This window comes from Sitophilus oryzae, unplaced genomic scaffold (genome assembly GCF_002938485.1).
Source record: "Sitophilus oryzae breed Bouriz unplaced genomic scaffold, Soryzae_2.0 scaffold_359_pilon_pilon, whole genome shotgun sequence".
Taxonomy (NCBI): domain Eukaryota; kingdom Metazoa; phylum Arthropoda; class Insecta; order Coleoptera; family Curculionidae; genus Sitophilus; species Sitophilus oryzae.
The window spans coordinates 3,255,437-3,277,464 of record NW_022146928.1 but is presented as its reverse complement, the minus strand read 5'-3'; the positions used below and the strand labels follow the sequence as shown (position 1 = coordinate 3,277,464).

At 35.0% G+C, this 22,028-nt stretch overlaps 1 protein-coding gene across 1 annotated transcript in view; it reads right to left on the bottom strand.

The window, feature by feature from the left end:
* Positions 1 to 5,670: 5,670 nt before the first annotated feature.
* LOC115885009 overlaps positions 5,671 to 22,028 on the bottom strand; it is a 43,132-nt gene continuing 26,774 nt past the window's right edge. The window contains exons 8-14 of the mRNA XM_030903751.1: positions 20,366 to 20,473; positions 18,333 to 18,490; positions 18,115 to 18,277; positions 14,802 to 15,048; positions 11,194 to 11,304; positions 11,039 to 11,141; positions 5,671 to 5,982 (exon numbers count right to left, since the gene is read on the bottom strand). Coding sequence (XP_030759611.1) covers positions 5,831 to 5,982; positions 11,039 to 11,141; positions 11,194 to 11,304; positions 14,802 to 15,048; positions 18,115 to 18,277; positions 18,333 to 18,490; positions 20,366 to 20,473 — 1,042 coding nt within the window. The 3' untranslated portion in view covers positions 5,671 to 5,830. The remainder of the gene's footprint in view (positions 5,983 to 11,038; positions 11,142 to 11,193; positions 11,305 to 14,801; positions 15,049 to 18,114; positions 18,278 to 18,332; positions 18,491 to 20,365; positions 20,474 to 22,028) is intronic.

The following is a 22,028-nucleotide window of genomic DNA, read 5'->3' as shown; positions in this document are numbered from 1 at the left end:
CAACATTGCTAGCGTCGGTATCAATATAAAGTTTCCGTTGCCAAGAGGGTAGCTAAGTATGGGCGCACTAGTCAGGGCCTTCTTCAATTTTCGGAATGCCTCGTCAGAATCTGAGTCCCAAGAGAAACGCCTCTCGCCTTCGGTAAGTCTGGTCAATGGTTTTGCGATGGTGGCAAAACCCTGTACATAGCGGCGATAGTATGTGCATAGTCCCAAAAAGCTTCGTAGTTCATGTTTATCTTTAGGTATCGGCCACTCTTCCACTGTCTTGGTCTTCTGTGGATCTACCGCAACTCCTTGGGAGGAGACTACATGGCCCAAGTAGTGTACCTTTTCTTGACACAGATGACATTTCTTGGGGCTAAGTTTCAAACCAGAGCTCCTAGTCGCTTGAAAACTTCTTTCAAATTCTTCAGATGATCGTCAAAGGATTTCCCAACCACTATGATGTCATCCAGGTACACTAAACAGGTAGTCCAGGATAGTCCCTTTAACACAGACTCCATTAGTCTCTCAAAGGTAGCTGGCGCGTTGCACAATCCAAAAGGCATGACGGTAAATTGCCACAGTCCGGAGCCCACCGAGAACGCTGTCTTCTCTCTGTCTTTCGGCGCCATGTCGACTTGCCAATATCCACTCTTCAGATCTAACGTAGAGAATATCGTTGACCCCGCCAGTGTGTCTAGAGTATCGTCTATCCTCGGCAGGGGATAGCTATCCTTCTTGGTACCATTATTGAGCTGCCGATAATCAACACAGAATCTGGTGGTACCGTCTTTCTTCTTTACTAGTACTACCGGCGATGTCCACGGGCTGTTAGATGGTTCGATGACACCCTCTTCTTTCATTTCTCGAAGGATTTTATCAGCTTCTTCACGTTTGGCGAGCGGAAGTCTTCTCGGATTTTGTTTGATTGGTCGTGCATCTCCGGTATCAATTTTATGTTGTACTAAATTGGTACGACCTCTGTGTCCTGCTTCTCCTTTATCAAACACATCTTGATACTTGATTATCAGGTTTCCCAATTTTCTACTATTTTCGGGAGATAATCCCTTAACGTTTACTAACTCCTTCACCATTTTGTCCGGAATTTTTGAAGTCGAAACTTTGGAGGCTTCCACGCTTCGAATGACTGAGGAGACCGAACAACAGTACCCTAACAGGGTTCCCTTCTTCAAGGATACAGAATAATAATTCGTATTCATTACTCTCACCGGTACAGTTTTCTTCGCTCGTAGCAGGGCTTTTCCAACAGCGATCCCTCGTCCTATTTCGCTGTCATGGTTCCTTGGCTCCAACAGAATAATACTCCCATTATTCATTTTACCTTCCAGGCAACCATCCAAAAATACCTCACAGCGCTCAGGGATCGAAACATCTTCTGCTACTACCACGCGAAGCGTCTCCTCACATTTTCGATGTAGAACCACTTATTCCTCATTTATTTTCAAAATTCCCTCTTTGAAGTTTAGGTCAAAACCTTTAGTGGTCATGATGTTCATTCCGAGAATAAGTTCATCTTCGATATCTGCTACTAACACTGGATGTTCAAAACTGGTGCTCCCAATAACAAAATTAAGATTTACTTCTCCATGGACAGCAGCGGAGCCCCCCGTAGCAGTACGTAGTCGCCATTGTGTTGTTTTAACCTTCTTCGATGTTTAAGAATGTCCGGTCTGATGATAGTTTTCGTCGCACCTGTATCCAACAGCATGGTCCGGAACTCTCCATCAACAAAACCATCCACAAAAATGCTGTTGAATTTGTGTTGTAGCGAGGCGACTTGAGCAGTTTTCGTTGGGGCATGTTGGGTACAGGTCGACGTGTGCCCCTTCATTTCGACCCTTAGTAGTTTTCCGACCTCGACGAAGCCGGTTCTTCGTTCTTCTCCTTACAACGGCTTCGCACGTGTCCCACCTGTCCGCAGTTCCAGCAACGAATCGGTCCCTTCTTGCCCATGTACTGGTCCATTACCTTCCGAACAATCCCTTCCACGGATTCGTCGGAACATTCGTCGATGGCCCGTACTCTTCCTAAAGACCGAGAACTTTGTTTCGGGCCTCAAATTCTAGGGCACGTGCTAAAGCATCCACCAAGTGCGTTGGGTGGGCTAGGAGAAGTGCTTGTCTTGTCTCGTTATCACGTAAGCCGTCGGGGAATGCCTGTACTGCCAACCGCTCCATAACATTCTCTGGCGTAGCAGGGTACGCAAGACAAACGAGGCGGGCTACGTCGGCTTCAAACTCCTGCAGAGACTCATTTGAATTTTGAATGCGATTTTTTAGCTGGGAATGATAGACATGTTCCAAATGAGCTTGGCCGTGCCTCATTTCTAAATGTCGTACCAATTGCTGATAATCTCCCTGTTCCGATGGTGACAATGTCTGCAGGATATCAGTCGCATCTCCTCGCAGTGCGACAGTCACAGCGGTAGCCTTTTCAGCGATTGTCCATCCGTTCGCTCTCGCAGCGGCCTCAAACTGGCAAAAATAATTGGCCCAAGCGGTTTTTCCGTCAAACTGTGGAGGCTTAATAACTGACTTTGAGATATACTTATTTTCGACTAGTTTCGGTGCCTCCGATGATTCTTGACATTTTGGTGAATTGGCCTTTTCTATTTCTTGTTTTAAAATTTCGATTTTTCTATTTACATCTTCCTCAATCTCTGTTATTTTATCTTGTGTATCTATTATCTTTTCTTCTAATTCCTGTATTTTATTATTAAAGCTGGCCTGTATATCTTTAGAATTTTCTGCGATCTTATCTTCTAAAATATTAATTAAATCCTGGGAATTTTTCATCATTTTATCACTGATTTTATCTTCTAAATTATTCAAATTGCCGTTTAAATTGTCTTGCAATTCTCGGGAATTTTCTGTAATTTTGTCATTCAAACTGTCTTCTAATTTTTGAGAGTTTTCCGTCATTTTATCTTCTAATTTTTGTAGGCACGAGTCAAGGTCACCTTCGAACTCAAAGCAAAATGTGTCCGGATCCTCGCCTTCCTCCCTCAAAACGTCTCTCAGTCTGGTTTGCAAAATACTTTTCTTTCCATCTGTCTCGCACTCTCTCTCTTCCAATATGGATTTCAGTTCGGACACTTTCAAGTCTTTCAACAATTTCTTCGGAGCCATTGTTAGTCTTTTTATTTTTCTTATCACACACGCCACACCTGACACCAATTGTTACGTTTTTCGTCGGTTCCGTGTGGATAGAAAGTCACAATTTATTTAAACACTATTTATTTAACACTAATGAACAAAAATAATAACGATAAAGACTTATAGAACTATTTACAAACGATTTATAACTAAGAATTTATTTTGAATTTTAGCGCGTCAACTGTATATTTATAACTGCCCCTGTAGGCCACGGCCGCCGGCTTTTATACCGGCAGGTAAAGAACTCTAGAATTGTCCATAGATCGTTAGGTGCGTAGAGAAGGTTTTCGAATGTTCTCGTATGTACTCGTCCATTCCAGTGGGACTCGATTCTTCTCGAACGAATGAATCATTGCGGTGTCTATGCGATGTTAAGGTCATCCGAGGGCGGGCCATATTGTGAGGTTAGGTCGAGTCCACACCGGCCCGCAACAATAATTACAATACTTGAACACTTATATGTATGTATGTACAAAAAATATATCTTTGTTTAAAAGTTTTTAATGAATTTAACAAAATACCGGAAAGCTAAAATAACATTACAGAATTCGTTTTTCACATAACAAAATAAAATTGTATTATTATAAGAAATAATTTATATAAAAATTATTTTTAATTTTATTAAAATAATGTTTTTTATTACCCATACACGCAATTTTATAGGACCTACATATTCAATTTTCAGATAATATTTGAACACCACTTGTTGATAAAATATAAAATTATATTTCCATCAACGCATCGCAGAGAACAAACAAATGTAAATTATTTGTGAATTTTTAGCCATCAAAATGTTGAATATAGACTAGATGTTGTTATAGAATGTATCAAATAATATATAGGTATTTTTATTTTGCCTTTGTTTATTCCAATAAGAAAGACGAAAAGCTTGAATCACAGTTTGCTTTATTCTTTGCTCATCTCTAGATCAGAGGAGAACCAAAATAGATCTGAAAAGTTCGCAGTGGAATAGACCGATAGCCGCCTCGGAGACTCTAATGCATTCTATGCAATCTAATGCATTTATTTATATTAGATTTGTTGTGTTTTTGGTAGTTGTCATAGTTTCCGAGATATAAGCAACAAAGTTAAAAAATTGACATTTAACTCCTCCCCACTCCTCGAGCTCATCGTCTATCTTCGGAGACTTTTGACACATATCAGCCCAATTCTAGAGGAATCGTAAAACTATTTTCAAAACTGTGGGATTTTTTTCCACCGATAGGCCTTTTTTAACTAATTTGACTGGGTGTATAAAGACTATCGATTGTTCCATTACAATTTGTGCACTCTTAAAATCTCCTCTGTATTCAGTGTCCTATGAATGCTGACAAATCTGAGATTTCCGAAAATCGCCTTTTTTAAATAATGTTTATATTCTTTAATTTAAAATTATATTATTATCATATACGTTTTCAGTCCTCTCTTACTTCATACTTCCTTTTTAGCCGACCATACCAACAGGTATGGTAGGCTATTAAGATCGGCAAAAAAAAGTTTTTTTTAATTTCACTCAAAATGAGTTATTTGGGTCATCCTCCTCCTCCTTCCTATTATTCTATTTTGAGTATGGTGACATTATGATATCGCATTTATCGCTCTCCATGTTGTTTTGTCTTGTCTGGGTCATAAATGACTGGGTCATAAATGATCTAAATACAAAATATTTTCTCATGGTGTCTGTCTGTCTGACGAACACGATAATTCAAAAACCGCTAAACCGATTTTAACCAAATTTGGCACAAAAATACTGTGGCACCCGGGATGCCATTTTTCTGGCCATTAGTTTTTGGTGGGGGGTTGGTAAGAGGGTATGGGAGGGGGTTAAAAATTTAAAAAACTCCAAAATTACAGTAGCTAGCGAAACGTGGTTTTCAATTTAAGATTAGGAATAATATTTGCAACAAAATTTGTAATAACATAAAAATCAGTCAAAGTCGCAGTTTTTGAGATATTCCGTGTTTCCGTAGTCCGTTTTTGAGAAAATCCGTGTGGAGAACTCCAAACTCCCATCGGACGCGACCCCAGGTGGCGGATAGGGGAAATAACCGCGGACCAAAATTGGAAAAATTCCTTTACTTTGAAACTAAAAGAACTGCCTACCAACTTTTTATTAACATATTTTAGTATGGGCGCCTATACGTGCCTCCCGGCGTCAATATTTTTATGTATTATATTATAATTTAAAATTTAGAGTTGTATGAAAAAGTTAAAATAATGTAATTATTCAATTCCTACAATGCTTTAGAAATATTTTTTGCGTGCATTATACCTAATCTTTTTTTTAATGTATAATACAATAGTTGCTGCATCTAATGATATATTGTTTATGTGTTTCTACTAATATTACTAATTTACTAAATTTATATTAGTAACCTGTTAATTAGAGATATGTGAGAGAGGCTACACCATAATTGGAAATGGTTGAATATGCTGAAAATGATAATTTGCTTATAATATTTGATATAATAATACTATAGTGTGATAACAAATAAATTATATGCATTATTTCAAAATATAATATATATTTCTTATAAAAATAATTTTACCCCAGACAATATGTCAAGTAGTTTATGTTTTAAAGGAAACATAAAGAAAATAATTCGTAAAAAAATTATTATAAATTATTATACAACTTAAGATTAATGGATATTTCAAATATATCGAAACTAATCAATACATAATTTCTTGAATGATCCATCCACTCCCAATCCGAACATCTCCACCTTATCCTTTTCAGTTTCATATTTTTGAGTAGATTTTACACTTAAAAGTTTTTTGAATAGATCTTCCGATTCCTCTAGATGTTTACACCATTCATCTGCAACAAAATGTATAGTTATTAAATAGGTGTGTTAATTCTTTGTATTCTTTTTCACATTAATGCTAGACCAGAAAACGGACTATATGCTCACCAAACATGATTTTGGAGAAAAGATAAGGATTCGCATCCCGATAAGGGAAGAATGAAAAAGCAACCGAGTAGTGAACACTCAAGAGATAGCAGTCTACACAGACATTTTCTCAGAGAAACTAGACATCCGACGATCTTTAAGGCTATCAGATGGCTGTAATGTTCTACAAGCAGAGGTTTACGCTATAAAAGAAGTGGCCAGTTGTATACGAGAGAAAATCACTGATAGATCAATAGGAGATATCGCGAAATACTCTGACAGCTTGGGCGCTTTAAGAAGCATCACCATGCAATCAGTGAGATCGAAAACTGTGACTGACGAGAAGCACTGTAGTTGGGTCAAGGCGGGGTCACTCGGTGCCCCCGGAGTGTCAGACCTCAGCAATGTGGTGGGCAATCAAGAAGCGAAAAGACTCGTTAAAGAGGAAGCCAGGGGAGAGGCCGTGGCAGTTGACCCACCACTTCTGACGATTAATACACTGAAGGAAGCTATAGAAGCTATCACCAAGCCCAAGAAGCAAGAGACGCGGCAACACCGTGAGGACTGCGCTACAGCTCGTAGACTGTGGCCAGTGGTAGATAGCAACAAGACAAAACAACTACTAGAGCACAAAAAGAACATAGTACGCATAATTGTATATTTAATGTAGGTTATTAATTTAACTAAAAAAGCAGCAGCATTTAGTCATCGCAACCGCAGGTTGTGTGCACTGATAACACTGGATGTTAGGAATGCTTTTAATAGCGCGTCATGGCAGCAAATCTTGGAAGAATTGAGAGAGAGGGGCGTTAAAAATAGCCTAATAAATATAATAAGTTCTTATCTGTCCGACAGAAAAATCTTATTAGAAACTGAAGAGAGAACGAAATTGGTAAGAATAAATTCCGGAGTTCCGCAGGGATCTATTCTTGGTCCCACATTGTGGAATATTTTGTACAATTCCCTGTTGAAATTGGATATGCCAGAGGGTATTACTCTCATTGGCTTCGCGGATGATGTAGCCATGGTAGTGATTACTGATAGCGAAGAAATACTTCCGGCACAAAAGGATCTACAGCTAGCACCACAAAAGACAGAGGCGGTAATTCTAACCACCAAACGAAAACTGGCGCCAATCCTTTTTGATGTTGAGGGAACATTGATCGTACCTAAGAATGCTGTAAAATACCTCGGAGTCTGGTTAGATAGTAAAACAACATTCTGTGAACATGTTACCCAGACGATCACTAAAGCGGAAAAAAACTCTAGCTGCATTATCAAAACTAATGCCGAACATAGGGGGCCCTAGGTCATCAAAGCGTAGAATTCTTGTTAGCGTAATACATTCCCAATTGTTATATGCAGCTCCGGTATGGTGTAAGACAATGGAAAAAATAAAAACAAAGCGAAAGATAACAGCTCTGCAGCGCAAATTATGTATTAGAGTTTGTAGCGCTTACAGAACTGTATCTACTGAGGCAATTGGTGTCATTGCGGGCATCCCTCCTATCCACTTATTAGCTCATGAACGAGCGGATAGATACAAGGGAGAGCTCAAACAAATAGCCAGGAAAATTGTAATGGAGAAGTGGCAGGATCAGTGGGATAAAGGAAAGCATGGAAGATGGACCTTGAGACTTATACCCAACATCGAAAAATGGATTGACAGACATATGGTAAAGTGGGATACCACCTGACACAAATGCTGTCTGGACACGGGTGCTTCCGAAAATACCTCTATAAGATGCGGCGGGCAAACTCTGAGTCATGTTTATTTTGTGGTGAAATAGACGATGTTGAACATGTATTCTATTGTCCCAGATGGAGCGATGAGAGAGATAATTTTAAGAAGGAGAGTGGACTAGTTTTCACTGAAACGAACTTGATGAGAAGCCTTGAGGGAGGTGAGTTATTATGGGAAACAGTAAACAAATGCATAAATAATATACTAAGTAAAAAAGAAGAGGAACAACGCCACATGGCGTAGACAGCCCCTCACGTCGAAGTAATGCGTAAGCGGTTCCGGCGTGGTGTGCTTACTTGAACGAGGAGGTTTTTTTTAGCCGGTAGGAATCCGGCACTACCCAACTATGGGTGTCTTATGGAAGATTTTTTCCCCCCTCATCGAAAAAAAGAAGTACGCATAATTGTAGGTGTCATTAATGGAAACTGCCTTACGGGGGTAAACTTCGCGAGATGGAAGATTTCCAACCAGAGAATGGGGAGAGGAAGAAGAAACCATAAAACATCTGCTGTGCCACTGTCCAGCACTGGAATACCGATGCTTTAAAATTTTAGGACAAGGTTTTTTGGAGGGACTAGAGGAAGCAGCAGGAAATCAACATCAGCTACATCAAGAAGAATTTTTGCAAAAAGCTGGAAATGCTTTAACGCAAAGAAATAATGAGAGGAAGGTTTGGTACAATAATACATTTGTATAGCTATGGGTCCAAGGCATCCGAGTGAGGGATCGAACAGAATCCAAAACCTCAGCAACCTAACCTAAAATCTCTTAGAGACTAGCTTTTGCCAAAGCCCTGACACTGTAGGATGAGTTATAATTCAAGAAAGGGGGACACAATAGACCTGATTATAAGACCCTAAGACCCTAACATACATTCTCTGAATAATTACCTTTGGATTCAGTTTAAATAAAACATGTTCTATCTATATTCTTTTAGCAACGCCTAAATATCTTATTAAATCCCATTGTAACACTTAACCTTGTCGCATCTTTTCTTTATTTTTCCGAACGTACCCAAACTAATAAAATATTAAAAACGGTATCGCACACAAAAGGTCGTCGAAAAATAAAATGACAAAAAGGGTCTGGCCTAGAATGGATCCCTAGCCGCTTACTTGACCTCTAAACTTGTCGAAATGGGTATAGAAATTGATTTTGCGAACAAGGCCTATTGCGGTCGTAAGGATTATTATGAATGTAAAGATGCGGCAACGTTTTTGGAAGTCCCTATAGAATATAAAAATACGTTCGTGTAGCTTGGGTCTTTGTTAGGAATTGGTAACAATGTTAAACAATATAATTTCTATTATAAAGCTTAATTGCTATTGAAAATGTACACTAATCTAAATAATAAAATCCAAACTATTATATGCTTACTGATGTCACAGTAGTGGTAGAACTATAGAGAGATAGATAAGACTATCATTTTAATTTCAAAGTAATTTGTTTTATTTTACAAAGAAATGAGATCGATAGTTGAAGTTCAAATCTTTCAGAAATCGTTACGTGTAGAGCTTTTTTAAGTCACAATCTTTATACGGATGAGTAACTTTGATAGATCGGGGAAGTTAGCAACTCATTGAAAGCAGAAATTATAAAATACGATCTTGCTTGGGCTGCTACAATCCTGCTTTATCCTGCTTCAAATCCCAGCCCAGCCACACCTACCAATTTCGAGCTATAGTTACTTTTATTTTGGTTGCTAACTTCCCAGTTGGCAACACATGAGAAGCAGGATCGCCAAAACTGGTTTCTGCTTGCGCTGCTATACCCCTGTTGCATCCTGCTCTAAATTTCATTCCAGCAACACTTGCTATTTTTAAGATACAGCAAGCTTAAGTCTGATTGGTGACGTCACACATAGCAACACAATAAAAGCAGGATGGCTGAAACAAGTTCCTGCTTTGGCTGTTATAATCCTGCCTTATCCTGCTTCAAGCCCCATACCAGCCATTCTTGTCGTTTTTGAAATAGAACAAATCAATTCCTGGTAATCAGTCGCAGATTAACACATTAAGTATGATTATTTTAATTTGATAAGGTTCAGCTTAGGCTGCTATTTTTTTGCTTTATTTGCCTAAAATATGTATAAGCTTTCAAGCCATAAATAATTATTCCGAACAGTTGAACAAAATAAGGCAGGTTCAGTGTTTTCAGGAGTAACTTTAGAGTTTTTAGTGTGACATCCGGAAGCGCATTAACGTACCCGCGAACCATAACCTCAAATTTTCCAGTTTTCTACTACGAAATTGAATTCATAGTTCTCACAAGTGTGATTTGTGTTATTTTGTGTGTTTTTTTTAAGAAACTAAGTATTTTTGACGGTCAATCTAGCCTTAAACTTTTATTTTTTACGTTTTGTTCCGTGCCCTAGCGTAAGTCAGCAACAAGCTTTTATATCATATAAATTGTGTAATGAGATTATAAGTTGATAGTAAAAGTGTTACAGAAAATTATTTTCTTTCTTCTTTTTAGAGCATTTAAATAAAAGCTTGCTTTTAAAAATGTTTTTAAAAGCTTTTATTTAATTTGCAATATATGTATTATGTATGTATGTATTTCAATAACGGCAAGAGTGGCTGGTATAGGGTTTGAAGCAGGATAAGGCAATACTATAGCAGCCAAAGCAGGAACTCGTTTCAGCCATCCTGCTTTTATTGGGTTGCTATGTGTGACGTCACCAATCAGACATAAACTTGCTGTATCTTAAAAACAGCAAGTGTTGCTTGGATGAAATTTAGAGCAGGATGCAACAGGGGTATATGACAGCGCAAGCTGAAAACAGTTTTGGCGATTCTGCTTCTTATGTGTTGCCAACTGGGAAGTTAGCAACCAAAATAAAAGTAACTATAGCTCGAAATTGGTAGTAATGGTATTGGGATTGTTGGTAGTACTGGGTTGGGATTTGAAGCAGGATAAAGGAGGATTGTAGCAGCCCAAGAAGGATCGTATTTTATAATTCCTGCTTTCAATGAGTTGCTAACTTCCAAGATCTAACTTTGACATTTAGAAAAGAAGAAAGAGATTAAACGGCCTAGCCCTCAACAACTCGCAACCGTATACACCAGTGCAGACAACCAAAAACAAAACCAAACCCAAACATTAACCTGTCAACCAGGTTAACATTAACCGGACATCGGATTTTAACCGTAACATATACATTTTTGACCAATAGCAACAAAACCAAACACCACTTTTAAAATTAATGTATAGGTTCTACTTTAAAGAATCAGTCTTACCATAAAGATCTTTTAGTGATTTTTGAGTACCACCATAATCAGATGGGAGAAATTCGGGAGGCATTTGTTCATGAAGGGATTCGAAAGTCTTATGTGTATGTATCTAAAAAATAAGATCAGTACTACAACTGTAAAATAATATTTATTAAAATTACCTTATTATATATCTTTGTCGGTAGGAGACCCTTCAGTATTTTCATTATTTGTTCAATCAAATTTGTGATATTTACGAAGTGTATAGAATCGATCCTCAAATTTATTGAAAGCTGAAAACAATAAAATATATAATATTATCTCTTATAACCGCAAAACTATAGAAACAATTTGCAAAATAAATATTAACTTAACATTTATTATTTCGACACCTATAAAAATATGATTTAGTATTTTCTATGTACTTAAAAATGACTTATTTGCGGTTTATAACTCTATTAAAATGAGGAGGAAGTTTACGTTATATTAAAAGTTATTACTTGATTGTCAAAAATGTAAAAAAATGTAAGAATTTTCACAGTTTTTCAAGGACATTTTAGAAGACAGTTTCAGTGAACCCAAGATTCAATAATCTCGATCGCCAAGTCGAGCACAGCGGTACCATCCTTTTCTCGAAAGTATTAGCGGCACTTTTGACCACCCTGTAACTTCGTTGTAGATAAAGCAAGAATATTCATTTTCACTACACTTGAAGACATACTATAGCTGGCTAGGTTACCAAAATATCTAGTAATTTGTTCCTCATAGTTTATGAATTATCGCTTGTCAAATTTCTTTAATTTCGACATTGACTCACTGACAGATCATCAAAATTCTAATGTACTTCTAGATGTGTCACCAACTCCAAATTTAGAATTTTAGGTAGCTTGAAGCTTATAACCAAAGGAAAAAATGAAAATTCTCGAAATATCCTGATGGATTAAAAGTTAGCTGTCTAGCCGCTACAAGTAACTGGCTTTCCACTCGAGAAAAAGATAGAAAACTAGAATTAATCGGAACGGTCTCTTCTGATTTTATTTATATATCAATACACCAACGATAATCCAAGGATTATGATGTTTTTCTAATCAGACTTTAACTTGTAATGAAGTCCCTATTTATTTTTTTAGTTTAATATGTTAAATGCTAGGCTTGAGCATATTTCAACAAAGGCTTGATAGCGCGGCGCGGCGCCAAAGTATTCCGCTAGTTCGAAGGCCGAACTCGGGAGGCCATCGGGGCATAATTTTTTTTATTTTATTTTCGTTTATATTCTGATTGAAAAATATTAAATACATATCTTAAACAATAATTCGAGGATTTATCTCTTATAGTTTTCGAGATAAAAAATAAAATATGTGTAAAATTGACAAAAAAATAATTTTGAATAAGCATTATTAATAAGCAAATTATGAATTGAATATTTTTAAAGTTGATATTTGAGTTATACCGAAAGTCGGAAACACAAGTCGTTAGAAAACTAGAATTAATTCAATTGATATTATCTGACTTAATTAATTATGCGATAATTCAAAGTTTATGAATTATAGTCAAAAAAGTCTCGCAATGCAATAAAGTCTCGCAACACAATTCCTCCGCTATAAAAAGTTGTGAGATCTCATGTAAAACCAACTCAGTTTATTTTATTTAGTCTCTCTTTAAGCACCTATTCAACAATTTTGATATAAATTGTTAGTATCAATATTAGTCATCTTTATTTCTATAATAATTATAATGACTTGGCAATTGCACGATATGATATTCTATAGTAATTAAAAAAACTTTATTCTTAAGTGCATCGTTTATTAGATTTACTTAGTAATCGAAATAGTAGATAATTCTTTTTTATAATTATGGTGCCGTGCATGCAGTTGCCAGGTCATTATGATTATTATAGAAATAAAGATGACTAATATTGATACTAACAATTTATATCAAAATTGTTGAATAGGTCCCTTATGAGAGATTAAATAAAACAAACTGACTTGGTTTTACATGAGATCTTACAACTTTTTATAGTGGAGGAATTCTGTAACAAAGTGTAATAAGTGTAATATCTACAAATAAATCTAACAAGACAAGCATTGAATTCCTATTTCATTATTGCTCAAAATTCTTACCATTTTATATCTATTCTTTTGACTGAAGGAAATAGATAACAAAGAGTAATGATGAATTGAAGCCTGCCTATTTTTTTGTATTTGTATTATTTATATTTACAAATATATAAAAAGAATAAAATGGTATAATAAAATATAAAAACATTGCAAAATATTCTAACCCCCTGTTATAAATTAATTGATCTAAAGTTTGTAAAACGAGAGGGTTCCTGATATTTTTTTGAATTCTGATCTAAATTGTATTTGCTGTAATTTTTTATGCAACTCGATTTTTATAAAACAGCCAATACTGTTGCGGACCCGTGTGGACTCGGCATAACCTAACTAGCTAAAATGTTCCGCCCCCATATGATCTTAATATCGCATTAAAGAATAGACACCGTAAGGCCGCGCCGGCTCCACACATTGGCGCCAATGTTGGGGCCAATAGCGTTCGTCTAATGTGTGGATGTATGAATTGAAGTTGGCGCCAACATTGGAAGACGTTGGCGCTCGTGTTGGGAGTAACTCGTCGCATGTCGGCATTTTTCAAAAAGATCAAAGAAATTCGCATCGTCGCTCGTGTTGCTGACCACACATTGTTTGGATATTCAGTCTTAATTTGGAAGTTAAAGCGTAAGCATGTCAATCGAGCTGTCACAAAAATAGCTTCGTGTTGGACAAATGAACTAATTTTAAAATTTATTGAGGCCTATCAAGCGAAACCATTGCTATGGAATCCCCGGAATTTCCAACACAAAAATCGGAATGCCGTGATAGATGCATGGGATCGTATACAGGTTGCCATGGACTGTCAATTTGCAATTGCCGAACTAAAAAAAGAGAATCATTGATGTCTACTTATAGACTACACAGTAGAAAAATAAATGAATCTAATCGTTCCGATGCATCGACGGATATGCTGTACACAACTAATTGATTTGCATATAATCTGATGGATAGTTTTTTAGGAGTAGTCTACAACAATGATGAATTTTTTGCAGAATTAAATTTAAAATATAGTTGTTTACAGTCATCACTGCAAATGCACACAACACACAACGCAATTTCTGTTTCACGCCCAGACATATTGAAGTTGAAGTTGGTCCGGTGTACAAAGGAATGGGCTTGGTGCCACTATATTGGCACTATATTAAAATGCACCACGAACATAGTCAAGTTGAGGCAAAGGTTGGTCCCAACATTGGCGCCAATGTGTGGAGCCGGCGTAATGATTCATTCGAACATTCGAGAACCATCGAGCTCCACTGGAATGGAGGAGTACATACGAGAACATTCGAAACCTTCTCTATGCACCTAATGAGCTATGGATTATTCGAGAACTTTTTAGCTGTGGGTATAAACGCCGACGGCCGGGGCCTGAAGAGGACAGAAATAAATAGACGAGTACAGTTAACACGCTAAATTCAAAATAAATTCTTTCTAGATAAATAGTTATAAATAGTTTGTATATAGTTCTTTAAGTTTTTTAATCGTTATTGTTTGTTACTTAGTGTAAATAAATTGTGTTTAAATAAATTGTAACTTTCTATCCACAAGCAACGTACAAGTGAGACGCGCGCAGCTTTATTATAAGTACAGTTATATGGCAAAATCCTAATGTACTTGGTCCAAGTACACTTTTGGTCCGAGTCTACAAGAACTTTCACCATTGTTTATTTATAACATACCAATATATCAATAAGTTTCTGGTTTACTGCGGGTGTGAACTTAATTATATTTTTCCATCCACAATTGCTGTAGTCGAAAATGAATTTGTTCGATAAGAAATAGTCGTGCGATATTCTGATTTCCGCCATCATCAGAGCAATCATTTGATATATGTAAGCGTCAGTGGCTTCTCCGTTTGGATCCTCAAATTTAAAAATCGTTATTCGACATAGGTCTGGTGTAAGCTTGGGCATTATTACAGTCGTCCTAAAATAATTTTATTATTATTAATACTTTATTAAAAGTTTACAACATTTTTAAATTATATTTTTACTTCAGATTAGTTTGAAATTTCTTTTTTGAATTGTTAGTTGAACTAAGAGTACTCAATAATATAGAGGTATAAATAATACAGGGTGCTACAAATTCGGGATACGAGCATTGATATATCGGTAACCGTAATAGATACGAACATGATTTTTTGGGACAATTTGCGCCGTGGGTGGTTTGCCAATATGCTATCAAAAAAGTTTCAAAAATTTCAAGGATTGCTGAGTTAAAAAAATAGAATTTCTGGAAAATAAATTTTATTTTTTCCTGTCGTTACTTTTTAGAAAATCGAAAAACTAATAATTGCACTTTCTCATAGCCATTTTATCAGGGCTATCAGATCGTATTTTTATATTTTCAATTTAGCTAATAGTTTCTGAGATACATGGGCTAACTTATAATAATATTTTTTTAAATACGGACCTGCATTTTTTATTTCAGGTTTTGAAAGAATTCAGTCTCCTGAGTATAACGATATGCCACACTTAATATTTTATTTTCTTTTCCTAACCTAATATAATAATAATACTAATAGCTCCCGTATATAACTTTTAACGCCTTGGGAGTGAGTAGCAAGGTACAGCTTGCTATACTAGAGCCGTTCGGTATACAAGGAAGGTAATGTGGCCAGCACTACGCTTCAACTGCCTATTATTACCTCAGGATTGTGAATCCCAAGTACTCATTTAAGGCTGAGTCGACCTAGGTACCCAAACTATTTTTATTGTAATAAAAATAGTCGGCTGATGAAATGCCGGGTGTGGGAATCGAACCCACACCTTGAGATTGGTAGACGAGAGCCTGTACCTCTACGCCACCGGGCACCCTAACCTAATATAACTACCCTATTTAAACTAATTTCAAGGCCGTTTATGTTTTTTTAATTATTTAAATTCATTATATTCATCGTAACAATATTGATGAGCACTGATTAACATCGAATAAGGAAAATCGAGCCAATTGAAAGATCAAATAAATATATAATATCCAGGTCAGTATTTTAAAGATATTATTTTTAACTATTTGTATTATAAATTTGAAATCTCAATGTACGATCTAATAATATGTATAATATTAATTGTAATTAAGTATTACAAATAAATTAACTTCTACTAACTAGTTTCTAATGTTCTACATGTTCGAAAAGATTACCACTCGCCCTAATGTACAAATTTATTTTTCGTTCAATCTTATGTATAGAGTATAGCCCTTACAAAAGATCTTCTTATACTTCCGAATGTGCATTGTGTACTCCTTGTTGTAAATGTGGAGGTGTATTGATTTCACTTTGATAAATGACGTCAAGTAATGCCCTCATTGCCCTCCAAAAGAAAATATCCCTTTGTCACCAGGAACATCGCTGTCCATTATACTGCTCTACCATTTCCAATCGCTCTTTTAGGGAAATTATTTGATTGTTTATATTTCTATTATATTTCTATTATTTTTTCGTTGTATTTGATTTTTTTTGCGTTCAATGTTTTACCACACATCATTGTTAAGTTTTAAAGTTCATCAATATTGTTGCGACGAATTGATTAAATATTTTATAAAACCAAAGCCGGACTTGAAATTAGTTTAAATAAATTGTATTTAGGTGCCCGAAATAAAAAAAAACAAAAAAAAGTTGGCCTATGTATCGCACAAATTATCAGTTAATTTGAAAATCTAAAAATACTAATAATGTGCAATTATTTTTTGGATTTTCTAAAAAGTAACCACAAACCAAAAAATAAAATTGATTTTTCAAAAAAATCCTTTTTTTCCAAATAACTCAGTGATACTTGAAATTTTTGAAACTTTTTTGATGGCATCTTGGTAAACATCTCAAGCACAACTTTGTCCCAATTTAACCATGTTATTATTACGCTTTTCGATAGGATAGTTTAGAGTAAGATACATCTAAACTAAGGTGGGTTGAGAGTAATATTTAAACATGGTTTTCTATTAAAGTTATAAACATATGGTAATCGCAAAACAATTTCCGATGCACGTGATCAACTTTGAGTGACAAGCCATGGCGACAGCGCTGCCAGATTGTGATGGATTTATTAGATAAATCTTAATTTAAAATTGACAAAGAGCATATTTATTATATCATTTTTTAAAGCGTTTTACGTTTTATTTTTAATTTAATAAGTAATATTTTAGTGATTAATTGATTTATTTGTTTTATAGCTTATTTTACTTATTACATATTGGCAAAAACTAGTCCATTATGAAGATTATTATAAGTGTTACTATGGGTTATTTATTTATTGATGTACATCTTACAAAAGTGGTAATAACAAGTAACAGGGTGCTATTAATGCACAAACTAATAATCACAGAATTTAATAAAAACTAACTTTGGTATAGTTTGGTATAGGTATAATGTGCTTATCAATCAAACTTACTTCTCTGACTGCAGTCAAGGGTAATAAAGGATCTTTATTGTCACGTACTAGTTCAAAATAGTTTTATAAAATCAGAGACGAGAGCTACAAGTTCTTTGCTTGGACTGTTTAAATGCTTCGGCATATTTCCAACACACAAATTACAAGAAATACAATACAAAAACTCAAAAATTTTGTTCATAAAATAACTGTTTGTGCTTAAAAGTGCAATTAAAAAAAAGACTAATGAATAGGCAAAAAAACGGGAATTACTCACAAAGATTCAACAACAACACGCTATTATACAAAATAATGACTGACACTAGGATAATTATTGTCAAATAATAAAGGACAGCACTGCTGAACACGGCGCAATGTGTCCAACATAGCGATAATAAAATTCGGTTAAAACTAATTTTTGCAGCTTTAATCTAAATAAAATATCTGTTGCAATCATTTGCCCTATAAAGTAAAATGAAGAGCTGCTCGGTATCTTATATTATACAACAACATACATTTTTGTCAATATTTCATTTAGACAGGTTTATAGACTTTAGTGTCAATGTCGATATAACTGATGATGTGCATCGGAAAATGTTTTGCGAATACAATAATATGGATACATTACACTAGCTTTTTTGCTTCCCTGTATCTATCAGTATTTGGCAGCATGCTGGCAAAATATTCGTCAGAATAAACTGCCCTCATTCTGAAATAGGCCTCTAATGAATGTTTCGCTTTTTCCAAGCTCATTTTGCTGTTGAGCAAACATAGTCTTAGTATATTATCATCTAAAACATTTTATGGAAATAAAATATGGATTTTAACATTTAATATTAAACCTACCACTGACTTGTGGAAGATGGCTAGATTGGGCAAGCCAATCTTTAAGATATTTTACATTTTCTTCAAATTCCTCTTCAGCAAGATTATAGTGTTTGAGAATTGCTTGTTTTTCACTGTCTGTTACTTGGAGTAGTTGTGATAAATTAGACATTGTCATCCTAAAAAACAGTTAAGCTTTAAAAATTGGTTTGAAAGAAGAAACTACTATTATTTACTATTACTATTAACTTATTATAAATTTTGGTTTTATATACAAGGCGAGTCCTAAATAAGTGCAAATATTTTTAGTGTTGGTCCTCCTACTCTGGGTGCCTGCTCACCAAGGGATAGAAGGCAATGAAAAAGCAAATGATCTAGCTAGAAAAGCTAGCTCCTTTTCTAGCTAGAAAAGGAGCGAACACTCCACTAACTGGACCAGAATCGTCCTGTTTTCCAAGCGGGAGGAATCAACTGAAAGCGGAACTGAAGAATCAACAACAACAACAACAACAACAACAACAACAAACAACGCTTTATTGTGCAAAAAGCCAAAACAGTTTCATCGACAAAGCAATCACAAAACAAACAAAAGCACCAAAAAAAATATATACAAACAACAAAAAATACACAATACAAATCATACAATTCAAAAAAAAAATTAAGTCATTTTAATTACAAAAAGTACACACATGTACAATTGCAGAATAGTAAGCAGTAAATAGATATAATTTTAAGAGTTATAAAATTTTAAATACTTGACCTTTGACCAGTGTGTGAGATGATCAAAATTTTAAAATTCAAAATTGTTCATGATTAAACATCAACAAAAAAGTCTCTCTCCAGTAAGTATGATTTCAGAGCTTTGCGAAATGCGGGAAAGAATGAAAGCGACTTGATATTCAAAGGCAGATGATTGTATATTTTTTTTTTGCATTGTACAGTATTGAACCTTTAACTAGTTCTGAGCCCGGGGTTGGCAGATAAAAATCGTGCTTCGCATTCCTAAGTGGATAGCTATGAGATGGCCTTTCGGGAATAGCAGATATGTGCTTGCGGATTAAGCAAACGGATTCAAAAATTAATAAAGAAGGAAGAGTCAGTATTTTGAAAATTTTAAAGAAATTCTGGCAGTGAGTTCTACTGTTCAGTCCTAATAAATATCGAACTGCTCTCTTTTGAAGTCTGAAAATACGATCAAATTTTGTTGCGCAGCAAGTACCCCAGAATGGAAGGGCATAACGAAGATGTGACTCAAAAAGGGCATAATAGGCTATTCTAGAGGTTGATAAGTTAAGTGATAATATGATAATCTGGCAGACTCCATCCCTAACCTGGAATGGGTGTCCTCCAACGGTCTAAGACACTCGAAAAAGTTCCTCAGAACTTACGACCGAGAAAAATCAAAGGTTTTCCTTGATTTAAGTAAAAACAATCTTCGGATTGTCACGGGGTTTCTAACAGGACATTGTCTCCTCGACAAACACCTCAGTAGGCTGAAGCTGAAAAACAACGGCGAATACAGATTCTGTGGGGGAAATGCAGAAACACCAAAACACCTTATCACTGAGTGCGCCGAGACGACGGCCATTCGTGCCATGAACTTTGCTAACGCTGATGCCGAGGATGGAGTGGTAGCCTTCGTGAAGCCGTCTCAGATACTGGCTTTTGTTAAAGCCCTGAGAGTGTATGATGAGTTATAACTTGTTATAACTCAAGAAAGGGAAAAGTGATTAACTCCCCTCCTAAACATTCTACATTCTACAAAATAAAGACACTTAAAGATATATTAACAAAAATATAAATTATAAATCACATTTCTGAATGTCGTCTTTTAAATTTAGATTCAATATATAACTCTATCAAAGAAAAACATTTTGTATCGAGGTAGAGTATTCTTCATCATTAAATATGGATTGACGTCTAATGGTTAATTAACCTCGGGCTAAAGAGCTTTGACTTTATTATTACGGTCATTAGTAAAAGTATTATTTCTTTAATGTGCTTTTATGGGCTAAAGAAAGTGCAGTTATCGAATCAATAAATTGTATACTTACCCTTTAAACGTGTGTATCAAACAGATGTATTTGAGTATCTTTACGTAAGGATAACGAATGTTGTACTGACAGCCCAAGTCACTAAGTACTATAATATAATAAAACGTTCTTTAATTAGACATAGAATTACATTTAAGCGTAATAATAGGTAAGTGACATAATTAAACATCCAAATAAACAGGGTTATTACAAAAAAAAACTGTGCACGAAAATAACAATAAAGGACTGGCCCATAATTAACTTGCAAGTTTAAGGTCTCTTAAGAGTTTTTGTAAATACTTTTTTTCGTAACGTTTAAATTCTGTTGTACTAAATTAACAGTGTAATTATTTATTGCTGTTGAGTATCACAAAACATTGTGTAACAAACACCAAATAGATATATGTAAGTGTAAGTGGTAAAAATACATTATAACAATAAGTAAAAAAAACAATGTTATAAACAGACAAAAAATCGAATTCTACGTTTAATTTTGTTAGTTTCTAAAAAAATTGTGAATTTTAATCAAAATTTGATTGGGGGGATTTCAATACGCTGATATGCATGAAAGCGGTCGATCATTAGGTAAAATATATGAGGTACTGCAAAAAGTTTAATACAAAAATTATAGGGTTTTTAAATGTCTATTAGCAAGTAATAAATTTTAGTATACATGGCCGGTCATAGAGGCAACTATTAAAATATTGAAAAGAAATGGGATGTTTTTTACCTTAACTTTAAAACACCCTGTGCAATAATTTCGTGAGTAACTTTTCCTAAAACATTATTTTTCGAAAAGAACCGTGTCCACTGGGCATTTTCTTTTTAACTCATGTCAACAAATGCCTTGGTTAATTTTTAAGAGCGAAATGAACATCAATAATTTGCAAATGTTCCAACTGTCATTACTTTATGACGTTATTTTTTAATATTACGAGCTGGCTTTGGGTGACTATTCCTAATGTCATATCAACACTGATTAGAACTCTATATTAATATTTAAAAAAAACGTTAAAAAGTAACGATACAGCACAGAATATCTTGCTACGCAACAGAAAAATACTCGAAATGAAAGAGCTAAAATTGCACAAATAAAATATTAGATGGCGCGACAATATCATAATTATATCATAATTACGTAGCTAGATATTCTGTGGATACAGGCTTGGTTTTAAAAAATATTAATAACACTAACAGAACTAAGGATATTAAAAAAATGACTGTAATAACTAAGTGTACAAACAAACAAAAGAATACTCAAATACTTTGTATTACCTCCCCCGGTTGGTATAACTCTTTATAGCGCCAGTTCATACTTTTAATGAGGCTGCAAATATATTGTGTTATGTTTTCCCATTCTTCTTCAGGAACCAAGCGAATATTCATAATTTCAATGACTTTTGCACAATTTTAGACACTAAGGACCATATTCAAACGTACACAATAATCACCAAATCCACCTTGTCATTATGAAGAGTAACATCAAAAAGTAACGATCGAGGTAAAAATTGCAAAAGTCGAGTTTGTTTTTAAAAATTAATCAAGGCATGCGTTGTCATGATTCAAAAAACAAAATATCCAGGAGACATGGTTCAGGCCGAAAAATAATATTTTAGAAAGTTGGAAATAATAATTTGCTTGTAAGAGTAAATCAAAAGATACTTACAAATATCTAACAGAAACA